The 16,450-nt window shown below is 36.2% G+C and overlaps 1 protein-coding gene across 1 annotated transcript in view; it reads right to left on the reverse strand.

Annotated features, from left to right (window-relative positions):
• Positions 1-3,070: 3,070 nt before the first annotated feature.
• DIAPH3 (diaphanous related formin 3) overlaps positions 3,071-16,450 on the reverse strand; it is a 140,098-nt gene continuing 126,718 nt past the window's right edge. Inside the window, exons 25-26 of the mRNA XM_088534125.1 lie at positions 3,587-3,682; positions 3,071-3,150 (exon numbers count right to left, since the gene is read on the reverse strand). Coding sequence (XP_088390251.1) covers positions 3,071-3,150; positions 3,587-3,682 — 176 coding nt within the window. The remainder of the gene's footprint in view (positions 3,151-3,586; positions 3,683-16,450) is intronic.

Consider the following 16,450-nt stretch of genomic DNA (forward strand, 5'->3'; position numbering starts at 1 on the left):
ATGCAGGTTTCTACACCACAGTGAGTTCTATGCTATGTTGGATAAGCTGTTAAATATATTTGAACTTAACTAGCTTAAAATAAGCATGCAAGTCGCAAATACCCCTTAAGTAAATAACTGATAAACTCAGTCTTAGCTATAAAAGCTGCTTCAAATGGCCTAACTTGCAAGCTCCTGATCACTCAGAAATAAATGCTTTATACTATTCCACTGGAGTATTTCTCTTCTACTACTATTACTCGATTAAAAGAAAAACAAAACAAAACAAAAATCAAGAAGCACTTAAACCTCCCCAATTTTACAATACTTAATCAAAAAGATCCTAATGTATAATACTGCTCACATATCATATGCCAAGTATCCAATACTTCAAACAAGAATTACAGGAAAAGCATATACCACAATATTCACTCCAGTTTATAGTTCTTTGCAGACAAAATTAGTAGCAACATTAACGCGTAGCTTTAAATTTATGTGCAATTCAGTTGTTAATGGAAAAATTCAAAGCAGAATGAAGGGTAACAAAAGAAATAAATACACAGATCACATCAATATTATGAAAAAAAATCTAGTAAAAAAGTTTTGTATTCTTAAGGTGTTATGTCATTTCCAAGACATAACATTTCCAAATGCATATTATTTCTGATAGTTATGCAGTAGAGCTTTTGCTCAGAAGGAAATTATCTGACTTGATGGACCTTGTCACAAGCAGAAAGAAAAGTGATTCGTAATTCTGATCGCAGCAATAGAGTAGATTTAAACCTGACAAAAATCACACACCGTATTAGAAAAAAGACAGTCTGCTCAGTAAATGAGCGGCATAGCAGGATTGAAAATGAAATAACCCACCTTGGAGGCCACCCTGAGCAGGAGGACTGTACCTTTTAAACATGAAATCTCAGTTAAACACTGCAAGAGCTTTCTAGGGATCTCAAAATTCATTAAGAGACTAATGGCTATTGTCTCTTGGTGAGACCTATGGCCAACATTCAACCAAAGCTGCTTTTTTTTTCCTAGAAGGTCATTTAATTAAATAAAGCAATTTAATTTCTGAATTCTAGAGCTAAGCAGCATTTGTTTGCTCCTCTGCACTGCTTCTTCATGAGGCTTGGTTCAGCCTCACTTGTAAAAGCTACTTTAGTCCCTTGACCAGTATCAGGCTGAGAAGGACAACGTGAAATGAGAGTTTCGTTTCACTGCTGTGTCTGTATTACAGCTACGGAGAAAAATGTGCATTCTGTCAATGTTCATCTCCCTCTCCATTCCCTGTGAGGGGAAACCACTATTCTCCAATTCCCTTTTATACAGGAGTCTGATTTATATTCCACTCTGGAGAAACATCGTCAATGACAAAGACCAAACAGTGCTATTTAACAAAAAAAAGTCACATTAACTCGAATTTGATGGTATCTGCCATCCTCTATAGAGATCGCTCCATTCTAAACATTTCAGTGGGCAGATATTCAGATATTTCAAGTCATGTCTTTTTGACTGCCTCATGAGCCACAAGTGTTCATCCGTTCACACCGGTATGAATCTGCAGGGTGCATTAGTAAAGCTGATTCACTGCAAGTGAATCTGTTAGTAGCATCATAGGAAAAGTGCTCAAACTGCTACCTGAGAACTTAACTGGTCTTCACGTGTTTCAAGCTCAGTCAAACAAGCCAGAAGGTTTTTTTGGTAAGGTGATATGAAATTTGGCATCTACTTGAAATTTTGGGTTGGGGAAAAAAAAGGCAAGTCAAAAAAATACAAATTCCAAATATAAATTCTATCTAATAGTAGATCAAACTGAGATTTTGCAATATTAAAAGATTAGACATTTATTTAATTTTTAACTTTAACCAAAACACAGCCCTCATGTTTGTCCAGCTGCATTTAGTTTGGAAACTGTACTGTTTGCTTGCATATAGGATAGAATGAAAAATATCAACCATCAACATAAATACTCTCACAACCAAAAACATACAGGATAAACTCTGTAACCATTAGTTACGTATGAGTATCTTATGTGCTGGACAGCCTCTATCACGTATACTTGATTTTTTTCTTGGGTCAATTGCTAGAAGTGAATTAAACTCTTTGACATATTATTGCAGCTCTATTTTCTGTGATTTTAATTTCCATGATGCTGATTTCTATATATTCTTTAAAAAAAATTTCACAAATTTATTTAAATTATCAAAGGATAATGCATTCTGCTTCAAATACATTCTGTCTGAATATAAGAAGAAACTTTTATTTTTTGCTGTGTGGGAGGTTGAACACTGGGATGGGTTGCCCAGAGAGGCTGTGGAGTCTTTGGAGACACTGAAAACCCAGTTGGGACACAGTCCTGGGCAACCTGCTCTAGCTGGTCCTACTTGAGCAGAGGTGTTGGTTGGACTCCACCTGGAAGGCTGGAATCTCCAGCCTTCCCTTCCAGCCTCAGAGATTCTGTGAAAAACACCCATGTCCAGACAACAGCTTCACCCATGGGTAGGCCTATTGAGTTCAGTGAGAATTCAAGAGTATTCTCACTCCTGCAGTCAGGAGTTTAAACATATAGGTAAGATTTATGGCCACTAATTGGAGAAATATTTGCCTAAGCCTGCTGTGAGTTAACTATTTCCTATTTTTTTCTGATGCATCACACTTTTGTGTTGTGCTGATGAACGGTAGCTTAAGCCATTCCAATTACAGTACCAAGAAAATAAAGAAAATTAGAGTGAATGCACAAGGTTCTTTAATTCTGTATTATAAATACGTAGCGACATTTAAAGTATGTGCCACAATCTCTGCTTTCTAACACAGTTCATAATTCTTTAAAAAAGAACCCTAAGAACAGCTATATCAAATCTGTATTTCCAAACATAGCCACATTTTAAATAAACGAAAGAATCTGCAAAGCTCTTCTGTCTTTTGTGAAGTGCTTGACAAGTACGGTTTAAGAACATAATATGCAGCTCAGGCGAATCTTGACAAGTAGGCCCCAATACTATTTAGCTATTTCACTAATGTAGAAAACCGCAAAAATAGCCACAGTATTCTAAAAGTGCAGATCGACCTGGAGGAGAGGAGAGCATGGAATTCAGGAATATGGCTTATTACCGTGGTTACAGGCTCTCAGCACAGGCCTCTGACTCACTGGACTGGGATTTTGTGGTATATCTGCAAAAAAAAGAAAACAATGGAAATAAAATACTCTCTGAAAGTTACTGGACTATAATAGCAATATTAAGTAGAATTCTTGTGAAGTTAGATATTTCTATGGCTAAAGCTACACTTAATACCCGTGAAATGTTTGATCCACTGGGAAGCAGGATGACTTTTACTTCCCAGATTCATCTCTTGCTACTGTAAACCTCCAAATGCTAAAGTATACACAGCTGCATGGAAGAGTCTTGCCATAGGGCTGAGGCTACGCTAAGTTCAATACTCTGATCTCCAAAGTGTGACCAGCACCAGCCAGACAGCATGAGACTCTCTGAAAGCTGCCATTGCAGGGAAGAATTAAACACACTAGCATTTTAGGTTCTGGAAACTTGGACTCATAATGCTTTTAACAAAATACCCTGGAAAACAAAATGAAAACTGAAATATTCACCTTTAGACCTTGGTGTCTTTTTCCTTCTGTCTCGAAAAGCAGCGCCTGATTGCAAGGCCTCCAACAGACTGTCCATCACTCCAGTCTCCTCACCTTCTGTGAAAGAGAGAGGGGGAACCTCCTGGGTTACCACAGCAATATCAAAGCATTAATAATATTTGTTATTAAAACAATTTATTACAATTTTAGACCAAGTTTTTAACTTCCACAAATTGCGCTCTCACATTTAATCACAACAGAATTGGTCTTTTGTCAATAACAATAAACTAGGTCAAATTTTATTCCATTTTAGTGATATTGAACAGCATTTTTAAGAGAAATATCATTTCACTCTTTTTTTAATTTCAGCACCCTTTTGCAAATACAAATAATTAGTTCTCTGTCAGCTTTTGACAACTGTTCCTTAAAATGATTTTCTATATTAAACAAAAGAGATCATTTGAGTTATTGTTATAAAAAGTTAAAATTGTTTCTCAGCAGGAAATTGAGTGAACAATATTAGACTAGAGAGGATACAGAGTCACAGAAATAGATATCTTTAATCAAAACCCATTTTCTCTTCCTGTTTAATGACCTGTGGGCAATATTAGGCGATTTACGTAATCCAGGCAAATTCTACTCATCATATTATATATGTATGTATAATACCTTCCTGAAGGAATTATGAATATTACCATGAGATTATGGAATCAAAAAACAAAACAAAACAAAACAAAAAAAACAGCAACATCAACGACCACCACCAAACCCTACTCTTATTTCCTCAAACACGTCAGAAAATTTTGGATGTATCTTGTTAGCTCCTTGTCTATACACACCTGTGAACAAAGGACACAACTTGCTATGAATTTGCTATGAAAACTTTTCCAAGAGGAATAAAGAATGACATAGGAGAAAGCTCGTTATGATTCAGTGTGCAAAACTCTTTAGGTCAATGCAGGCCTAGGTGCAGTCTGATTCAGCACTTGGTTTTGCCAACACTGAATATTCAAGCTGGTGAGTTGTCCCATTATCAGTTTAAGAAGTCCAGAAACGGCTAATAAGGAAGCAAGGCAATCCTCTAGTCCTGAACACAGGGTGAATTATTATGGGAAAATATGATCTCCGGTTCTTTCTGCATATATATGTATATATATTCAGTACATGCATGTATATATTGTGTATAAATATATACACATACATTCTGAAAATATATATGTATATATACATATATATTCTCAGAATATATAAAAATAATTTCTGAGAAGGTAGAGTTCTTACTTGCATCTAAATTTTAGCTGTACAATGAAATTAATGAAAAATGTTCCATCGAGTATCAGTTGAAATCACATGTTAGTAAAAGATTTTGCATCTAGAAATTCCATACAAATAAACACATAAATAGATATAAAACTCAGACATTCCCTAACATTGATTCAAATTTAATTCATGTTTTAATAAGAATACTTTTTTCTTCAGTATTTACAAAATGATCAAAAATCAAGAATTTATAAGTTTCTTTTGTGCAATTGTATAACATTTTTTTAATGTTTTTCTCTGTTGCTTGCCTTTTTGCCCGTTTTATATTCTCTGCTAATTCTGTATGTATACTATATGTATACTATCTTAATATTCTGGTCACTAAAATGACCGAATCATTATTTGAGAACATTTGAGAAACATTATTTGAGAACAGAGCCTTTAATTCTTCTCTTTTCTCTGCAATATGTACTAATGGATTAGTTAGCTTTTAGCACTTGCCTTTCCACACAAAGAACAAGAATGGAATATTAGTAATATTTTGTAACTCTACCTATCATTTAAGTACATATTTTCTGTACATATTTTCTGCACAATACATAGCAGATACCAAATAAATATGAAGACTGAAATACAATTTCTCATGCTTTGCATTTGGTATAACATGCTCTACTGGGTTGCAGTTTGGTCTCTCATGATTAATGGTCTATCACAGTTATTACCATGGCTTGGAATATACCTAAAAAGAGATTTTTCAAACCGTGTCTTGAGCTTTGGAGGATTTTTTACTTTCTCCTTCCTCCTCCTGATTTCAGGCAATTGTCTGAAATACTCCTGTCTAAAACAGAGGCATTCAGTGAGTAGTTTAAACCCAAACTTGATGCTTGAGGAAATCCTGAGGCCAAGCCATTTGTTACGGCCTGGTACATGAATGCAGGAGGAAAGTCTGTAATAATTTTAGTTAACAGCAGTTCCAAAAAGATTGAATAACATCACACTCCTCCAAACAATACTGTAAATGGCTATAGAAGTAGTTTATAAGCTTTGTTTCAAGGATTAGGAAGAATAAAGAAAATTGCTTTTAATCCCATTTCAATGTGTCACCTTTTTTTTTTTCCAAGTCTTCTCAAGACTTCTATGGATTTGATGTTTATTTCAAAAACTATTAATAATAGTTTTCAGTAGAAAAAAAGACTGGTGCATAATACATTATTCCATACAAAGATGAAGTACAAAATAAAGACTTTAAGTAATAGAATACAAATACTGTTATTAACTGCAAAACCACTTCAGCATAATATAGCATGATAAGGGTACTATGTATTTCTCCTACTTATCTGAAATATACTTTAGTCACAAACTGTATCAGTGCTTCCATTTAAGAGTTAACAGGAAGAATACTTGAAGACAAAAAAATGACAAACTCTTGCTATTTTTTTTGTATATACATATGCCTTGAAAACAACAAACAAATGAATGCAAATAAAGTTAATGTTCTGTCTCCAAAACAATTAGAAAGTCTGTTTTTCCAACTTCTACACCTACATTAGGCTCCAAACTGTGTTTTGATGCCAATATCAACAGCTGATTGGGACCCGTTCTACGAAGTTACCAAGCTAACTGTTGAAACCCACACTTACCTAGATATCTGTAACATCTAGAAAGTGTAAAGGTATCATATAGTATTTAAGAAATCTCTTAAATTGCTCTGGGAGAAGTGCATAAAACATTGCTCTAGTGACAGAATAAAAATAGCAAATATTGTTCAACATTAGCAGTTCCTATGGGACCGTTAAATCAGCTTTCACAAGCTGCTGCAAACTGTGCCACCATTCCCGACTGACTTTCTAATTAGTCAAATGTATCAGTCTTTTGACATCCTAGAACTAGTAATTCCAGTTGCCTTACAGATAGCTACATAGTCCATAAAAATTCCTTTGAGAAATATACTTTTATGATCTAAATTATCTCTTTTTCTTACCCTTGTTGAAGACTTAGATACTTTTTAATATCATACCTAATTAAAGCTCCTACAACTGTCTCTTGAATATCATTTAAAGCAAAAGTAAACTTGCCAAAATAGCCAGTAAGCTTTGCCCTTGACATTTCAATGCGGTCAGATATAAACTAATTTTATAATTAAGTCCTTAAGAATGGTAAAGATACTAGAGATCCTTTTCCTTTAGTGTACTAAGTCTTATAAGTTTTGCAGCACAAGTTTAACATGTTTTAAGATGACAGCAAAGGATACTGCAATTATTGACTCCTGAATTTTATGCAATTGTTCATTAGCAAGTGATAACTCAAAAAAGTAACAGTAAACCATTGGTATGATACAATCACAAATATCATTAACAACACTGCTTCAAAGTAAAAATGATGCAGCAACACTGCAAAAAAAAAATCTCATTTGGCAATTTCCCCATAAAGGCCCAAGAAACTGTCACATTCATAGGGGTGCTACAGAAGCTCGCTCTACTAGGAAAATATCTACTGCCATTTCTGCTTCTTCTTTCAAATGACCAAGGCTGTATTTGGTTACTTAAACTATGTACTAGCCCTTCCAAAAAGCAAGAACAGGCTGACACCTCACGGGAATCACAGAAACAGGCTCCTCCAGATCGCAAGGGTTACATTTCTTACAGATGCCCAAACAGTGAAGTAAACTTCAGAGTCTAGGCAAGAATATTAGACATATATATATATATATATATATATGTATGATTTTATAAATATATCAATGATTTTATTTAATGACTGATGTATCTATTGCATAGGTCGTCTGTTTGCGGAAGGAAGACTTTAATCGACCTTGTTTGGTCTTGCTGAAATTTTGGAACCACTCAATTGTCACAAAATGTGCATATGTTTCACAAATAGATAAATTTTAAATCTAAGCATGTCAGTGAAAGTTTGCCACAAGTTTCTAAGAGTTTGAAAGAAGTGATATGCAAACAATATATCCATCAATGACCATCTTTTAGAGATCTGTCCATTTCAGTGGCTGAAATTATAGTTGATTGCTACACCATTTTAACTTCCATAAGATGCTTCATACTAAGGAAAGCCAAATGGTAAAATGTGTTTTTAAAACTGCAGTATCACAAGTTCTGTACCACAGTGAAACAAATACTTCAGTGATGTGATCCAGATAAGACTCAGAAGTTGATATCTTACAATTTCTCTTTTAAGTAATGGTACTGATAGCAACATCCTCTTAATCTTGAACTTTGTGATGAAAATGTGCAATTTTTTGAGGCTATAGCTTACACTTTTTTAGTGACTTCAGAAAATAGCCATTGTAAACACATTTTCCCTTAGAGACCACCCAGGATCATTTCTATTGACTCCATATCCCGTAAAGAGTTGACCAGAGTGAGTTTTGCAGAGAAAGTTCTCTGAAAAAAAATCCTAAGGGAAACTGGATTTATAGAAAAATAAACTAAATACTAAGCCTCTGAATGGTGCAAGCCCAGGGGTTTACACTGGGGCAAGTTCTGCAGTATCTTCATTAATGCCCTGGATGATGGGACAGGGTGCACTCTCAGCAGTTTTGCATATGATACCAAATTTAAGGAGTGGCTGATACACCAGATGGCTGTACCACAACTCAGAGGGACTTCAGCGAGCTGACGAAGAAATGGGCAGAGAGTTACCTCATGAAATTCAGCAATGGGAAGTGCTAAGTCCTGCCCGGGGTAGGAATAACTACGACTAGGACAGGCTGGGCACCAACCAACTGGAGAGCAGCACTGCGAGGAACCCGGCATACAAGTGGAACGTGAGGCAGCAATGCTCACATGTGGCAAGGAAGGCCAACATATCTTGGACTGCATCAGGCAGAGTGCTGCCAGCAGGAGAGCAGAGGTGATCCTGCCTGCTCTGCAGCACTGCTGAGACCACCCTGGGAGCGCTGGATCCAGTCCTGGGTTCCCCAATGCCAGAGACACACGGACATATGGGAGCAAGGGCAGGAAAGGCACTCGGGAGGATCTTTTCGGCACGTGTTAAGTGTCTGATTGAAGAGACTAAGGAAGATAGAGCCAGACTCTTCCCAGGTGGTCCCCAATGAGCAGACAAGAGGCAATGGGTACAAAGTTACCTTACATGAAACTCCATTTACATATAAAAAAAACTTTTTGCAGTGAAAGTTGTCAAACACTGAAACAGGTTTCCCAGGTAGGAGACTAGACAGTCTCCAGAGGTCTCTTCCAACCTCAAACATTCAGTCATTCAATTAATCTCAGAATTTGATGTAGTGTTAAATCTCCATCGGTTAGATATAACACTATTATGACAAAAGCTTTAGATTTCTACATGAAACAAATATTTCTGGAGGAATAGAAGTTGAATGGAGGGTGGAAAATTAGTCACTGCCTGTCAATTTTCCATTGATCTGGTTACAAGCTTTATTGCCACAGCTACACAGATTATGCAGTACTGAGTTAGGATAATCAGTGCACAAAAACTCTTTTTCTTCAAAATCAGTTTGAAGTTAGCTATGGAGTACTTTTAGGCAAGTCTATAAACACAGTTCTGTTTGGTGACATGTATTCCTGAAGCAACAACAAACACATACTGTGAAACTCTTACCCAGCTACTGCCTCAGTCCCTGTCACTCAATTCATAAGCTTTGACAGTAATAGTGAAACAAAGAACACACATGGCCACCCGAGCCCAATCGAGACCACCACCTCTAGAGAAGCTATAATAAAAAGTATCTCAGAGAAAACATAGATTATATTTTATCAGTAAACATACATGATTGACAGTAATAGGACCCATTAGATGAAAGAAAGAAACTTAATGGATTCCTTATTTGCTCCTTCTTTGCCCTAGAGGAAACAGCTTTGCAGTAGGAACAAATCTGCACAGATAGTTGTCCGTGATGTGGAAACTCTATGATAATTAAAAATAAAAAGTAAAGACTCAAAGTGTTAAGGAACATAAACAATAACTTGTGGGTTGTGGAATAAGAACAAATCATAGAATCCTTAGGGTTGGACAGGACCTTCAGGGATCATCTAGTCCAGCCCCCTGCACACGCAGGGTCACCCAGAGCACATGGCACAGGGCTGCGTCCAGGCGGCCCTTGGAGGTCTCCAGAGACGGAGACTCCACAACCTCTCTGGGCAGCCTGTTCCCAGGCTCCGTCACTCTCACTGCTAATATGTTTTTCGTTAAGTTCCTGCGTAGAGTTTCCAAAAATGGAAACTCTAAATATGGCAAACATCAAAAAATATCTTGTGTTTCTACTAAGTCTACATAGTCTCTAAAAAGCTGAAAATTAGCTTGTTTATCTCCAAGTGCTCCTGCTCCCTCATCCACTCAGAAATACAGTATAGTCTAAGAATAATTATATATTGCATTTCCTGATAATATTCTAAGGAGGCCGGTTTAAAGATATATTGATTCTTTTTCTGTTCTCTGGAGACATACTTTTTGTAGGAAAAAAAAAACTATTGAAGTAAGCAAAATGCTAAGTTTTAGTTACTCACAACTAAAAAAGACAAAACTTTAGGTACTGTTATCTAAGATTAAGATCTGATTTAGCAGCTGCTAGTGAGAACATTAAGTCACCTACATAACAAAGACATCAGTTCAATAAATTTTACTGCTTATGCATTATTTTTCTCTACACATTACAGCTCCCACTTAGATGACACTGACAAGAATGCAATTGTTCTTTCAGATTAGTTAAAAACTAGTATTACCACTAGCAGTCTTTCAAGAGGATAAAAAAATCTCCACCCAAGACATTCAAATTACGATTTCACCTCAAAATTACTAAGAAGTAAGCAGAACTGTTATCATTCTTAAAGGAAACTGGCTTTGTCTAAGAACATGCATAGCTGAAAATAATCAAAAAATAAGAGCCAGGAAGATCAGATTAAAAGTCCACCCAACCATGCATTCTCAATCCATTAGTAGCCAACAGCAAAAATCGACAAAAGGAACAAGGTGAGCATTCTCCAGAAGGCTCTCAGTTTCCAGCAGTTTGTGATTTAAAGACTTTGCATCTATACTTAAAAACTGTTTAGTGGATGGAAGCTGCCCAGAGAAATCAAGCGCCAGACACTTGATTCAGCAAAGTTCAGAAAGCAGCGTATTTTGGTACACAGGAGCAAAATTGGTTCTGCAGACCCACGGAGGTACCCGCAGAACCACGGAAGTATTCTCAAGTGAAGACGAGAGCCGTACTGACCAGCACAGCAATAGGAGCAGCAGCAGAGTCTGTCTGCAGGAAGAGGCAGAATCATAGAATTATTATGGTTTAAAAGACCTTCAAGAGTCCAACTGTAAACCCTTTGACACCCTGCCTGTTAAACCATGTCCCTATGTGCCCTGTCTACACGTTTCATGAACACTGCCAGAGCTGGTGACTCCACCACTTCCCTGGGCAGCCTGCTCCAAAGCTTCACCACCTTTTCCATGCAGAAATTCTTCCTAATGTCTGGAGCAACTTGAGGCCATTTCCTCTTGTTCTATCCGTACTTATTCTGGAGAAGAGATTCTCTTCTGCTTGCCTTCCAGCAATGCCAAAGGAGGTGCTTACCTGGTTATAGGCTTGGAGTAAGGAAAGGTAATACTTAGGTAAGGATATTTAGTTCTCCTCTCCTATCCCATTGGAGGGAAGGGAGTTTTGATGATTCATAAAAAAAGAAAAAAAAACATTTACATAAAGTGAGAGTTTAAAGAAGACTGTGATGTCTGTGCTCCTTATTGTAGAGATGTCAGGTGGTATTTGGAGTAGGAAATACTCAACCTACTCTATGTCTACAAAATGTTAGAGTGTTTAATCCTAAAGATAGCTCCAGAAATTGTTTTTACTGCTATGCCATTTTAAGTTTGTGATATTCTTTTCACATTTCTTCAGAGAATATCATACCACATCATAAATGAAAAGTCTTATGAGAAATTTATCTATAGACATTACTTCCACAGCTCTTAATTTTGTCAAGAATTCTTCTTTTGTCTGATTACTTCTAACTCTCCCACGCTATTTCAGCTGTTGTCTCCACAGGTTCCATTTCTATATGTATTTTTCAGAAAGGAAAAGTCTAAGAAATACTTTGTGTGCTTTTTTTTTTTCTGCTAAATCTTATGTTCTTTTAGAGCTAATACTTACTACAAATGAGCAGCAACCGGAGTATACCGAGCCCATGGATTGCCAACAAGTGCATGAACTACAACTACATGCTTCAGAGATTTGGCACCTTTGAGACCTTGTTAGACCATGGCTCCTGACTACAAGCACAGTTAGCTACCTAGCCTGCTGACAGCTATTTAGTTACTGTCAGCTGACGTCTCCTTTCCTCTGGATTTGTGGTCAAGTTTGGTCATAACTAACTCCTCATGTATGTCTTTTTTAATAGATATAAAGCTAACTCAGACGTGCTGTCCAAGCTCATCATGAACTGTCAATTGTCCACTAAGTATTAATATTAGTGAGCACTGACTAGACAATTGGCCCACAGATCTTCCTCCCCCTTGTTATTTAACCTAAGAGAACAAAAGAGAACTTAAATGCTCATAATCTAGTAATAATCCTACTACTGTCCAAAAACTGTGATTTTCAGGAAAGCAGCCTGGCAGATGTTCTAAAACAACAAATTACAAATGTGTTAGAAACTACCAAAGCCATAAACTAAACAGACTTTTATAATCTCCAGGACTTGCAGTCCCTCACTGAAGAGAGCCCCTCAGAGAAGAGACCACTGTTGCTCTGCGTCTGTGACGTCTGCAGAAGACCATGGAAGAAGACCACCATGATTCACTTCTCCAAACATGAAAAAACTAATAAAATGGAGACCTTAAATACTTCAGCTAGGAAGAGAAATTTTTTTTTAGATGATTCCTACGAACATTGGTAGGGCTTTTAAATTTCCAAATTTCATTCTATCCAATGGAATCTTAATTCTAATTACACATCCTGTTTTCATTGATAAAACTGTCAATGCTGGGTTCTGTGGTACATATTTTTTTTTTACAGGATATTACCTGTAAAAATCCATATTCACTACAGTCTGCTAAGTTACAAAGTAAACTTTTTGAAAACAAACAAAGCCTCAAAAAGTAAAAAACACACACTTAAGGATCTTCTGAAACTCAAACATTCATTTTCCCCAAAAGAGATAAATACACAACTTCTGCAAAAAGAGGTTCTGCAAAATTGACTGCAATTAAAGTCATGACTATTTAAATCAACTAAAACATAGATTAAAAAGCAGTGGACTGCGATAAAAATGAAACCAAGTAACAAAAAGTAATATTCTAGACTAGAAATCAGATATTTTAGAGACCATTCTAACATCGCTTCCCTGTTTTTGCATAGGAAAGGGCAGCCTTTGTAAATAAGTCCTGATTAAAGTGGCATGCTACTAAGTAGCATTCAAAGTAAGACACAATGAAGATGCCACAATGATGGAGCTCTCAATTATATTACAATAAATCTAGTTGGTGCTATCACAGTTATAGGATTCTTTACACTATGATAAGATCAAAATAATTGATTGGTGTGCTTTCTACTGAGAATGTGAGCAGCATGAGAAAGTATGTCTCTGAATGTTAACAGTATGCAGACAAGTGGCATTTACATAAAGATCCCCCTTCCGCTGGCTATTTACCTTTGGAACTGCAGTAGGGGATAGTTTGAGCTGGCTTCACAAAAACCCAGCCCAGCAATTTACAAAGCATCTCACGCTGAATACCACTTTGTGCCCAGACAGCACTTAGAGGACAGATTTTATTATCATAAATATTCAAAATAGCAAATATCATTCAACTTTTAAATGCTCAAAGTTTTTAATAAATTTCATATGCTTTTCAGTTTAAGATGGCACTGCAAGGAAAACAGAGGTGCTATTTTTATTATGTGAACTTAAGACTATCAGCTTGCTATAATGGTAAGACATTTGATTATTAGGACACACTCAAGTGTCACCATCTGAGCTGCAAAATTCAAAATGTTAGAAAATAAAAATTTACAAGGATCTGGATCAGAACCTAAATGTCAAATCTGTAAAAAACTTGCAAGAAATCAACTTATTCTATATAAAATGACAACAATCTATGGTCTTTTAATTAGAGATCCAAATGTATGTTTTTATGAAACCTACCTAAAATTTGTATTTATAAAATACTACGCATATATTTCATGAAGCAAAAAATATTGATATAAACATATTTAAAGCATTAAAACGTAAAATGGAAAATTTTATGAAGATAGAGCATATAGATCACATATTTATCTAATTCACGAAATGACCGTAAGAACACCCTATTTGGTGTAACAGTATTTCAAAGGCAGTCTGATGCAAAAGTGATAGTGACCTAGAATGATAGTGATAATGACAAACAATGCTCAAGAAGAAACTGTTAGTACAAAAGTGCCATTAATGGCTGTCATTCTAGTAAAACTTTGCTCTGAAGTTTAAGAAGTGGTTAAACCAGCACGCACTGGTACCCAGGCATCCCTAACAGTCAAGCCATTTTCAGTTAAAAATTGGTATTGATGAAGACTCTGAGGAGTAGAAATGCAGGGTACATTATGAGCTACTCATTGAAAAATATCTTGAAGAACCAGTTAATATATATATAGCCTGTAATTTACTTCAAGTGTGTATCTATTTGAAACCCATAAAAGGTAACTGGCAAGCATCACTCATAAACAGTGAGATCAAGGAGCTTTAAGCTGCTTCATTCCAAGATATTTGTAATACTACAAATCTAACATCTGACCTAGTCACCACAGAGAGAGATAATATGTAGCAAAAATCAGTTACACTCTACATTGTCACACTGCAAATAAGAGTGTTTTGGTATTTTGACAGAAACAGAGCCTGGTCAGATATGTGATGGCAGGTCAAACGGAAGTATTTTGTGACTGATTTACAGATTAATAATAATAAATAAAATTTAGTCTTTCAATTAAGCAGTTATAGCTAAACAGAAGAAAATATGTTTGAAAGTCTGTGCTACTATTGTAGCAGAAGTAGAGCAAAATTATATAAGTGCAGCTTTGATTAAGAAAAAAGGAAAAGTAAAATCAAACAACGCCCCAACCCTCACACACACATTTCACTTTTTAGTGTGTATGTTCACTTCTTGGATTGCAAATGCTGTTCTTTCCGACAAAAGCAAACAAACAAAAAACCTACCACAGGCTTTACCCGCAGCCAGAAAACTATTTTCTAGTAGACCTGAAAAAATGATTTCTCAATGCAAGAAACTGTTTAAGGAGTTCTGCAATCAAAAAACAATTCGTCAGATGCAACTTACTGAGTATCTGACTTGAGACATTTAGAGCTTCAGGCCACCCTAACATCATGTTTTTCTGCTGCTGCTGTTAGATCAGTCATTCTAGCCTGGACCTTAAGTGGCTGCTGACAAGACCCAGAAACCTCTTTCCATGCATTTCTTTGAACTAATCATAAAGCAAGCTGCCCAACAAACCAGCATTTGGAGTCAATGGCTCCTCAGGTTTATGGCTGACAAGTTTGTAATTCCTGACCACATTAGCTGAAACAGAAGGTTTAGCAACCAGAATCACACATAGACTCATGGGCAAATGACTCAGAGATCCCTATGTAAAGCCGGAACACAACATTATGAAGAACAGGACTGGAGAGGAACTTTATTTTCCCTCAAAGCACTAACAGTCCTATTTCTTACAGAAGAATATCTAACCTACCTCAAAACACCTCCAATCATGCATACACAGACACACAATCTTGCACTTTCCCAATCTTCTGGAGCTTTCTCCATCTTCCATGAGCTTTAAAAAGGCAGTTGCTGATAGTTTTCTGATTGGGTCTTGCATTTACTTTGAAAGAACTAGAAATTTTACGTTCGGAGGACAGCCTGCTGACTTTGAGCTTAAGAGGAAGCTTTAAGCTCATACCCTCACCACATGCATGTACTTCTGAAAATAAATCAAAGACCTACTTGGCCTAGGAATCTCTGAAAGGGAACACACCTACTACTATGGCTATCAGTGAAAAGCAGAAGAGAATCATTTATGCTAAAGGTATCAATGAGATCTTGAGTGGAGAACTGTTTAACAATGTCTGTTCGGAAAAAAATGAAAGCAGCTCATGGTAATTTTCACAGTAAGTCATATATCATTCTGAGGGATTCCAGAAGACAGAAAAAACTAACAGCATGGAGGATCAGACATCGACTTCGTAAGAAAACTCACAGAGTCTGGTGTTTTTTGGTACAAAAGACAAAACCGCATAAATGAATAAATTTAAAAGAACCATGCATTTTTTAATTTGTTTCAATAGGAACCAATTGGAATAACAACCGACATATTCAAAGAGGAATCTATACTACCTTGTCATAAAAAAGAACAAAAATGAACAGGCAGCCTTAGTTAAAAGGAATAAATGAAATGGCTTTGTGATATGGAAAGTATCTTTCTTCTCAGGTAGTGTAACAGATTCCCAGTGTAACTGATACAATACTTAGTCACACAAAGTTCAATAGATTCTAAATGAAAAGCACTAATCAACATTGCATCTAATAAAAATAGCTCAAGGAAACCACAGAAAAACTTGAGAAGGAAAAATAAATTTAAGAAACTATTTAATGTAAAGTTTAATTGGGGAAAATAAATAATTT

Source organism: Tinamus guttatus, unplaced genomic scaffold, assembly GCF_059628265.1.
Source record: "Tinamus guttatus ecotype Peru unplaced genomic scaffold, ASM5962826v1 Tinamus_guttatus_pri_ptg000544l, whole genome shotgun sequence".
Classification (NCBI taxonomy): domain Eukaryota; kingdom Metazoa; phylum Chordata; class Aves; order Tinamiformes; family Tinamidae; genus Tinamus; species Tinamus guttatus.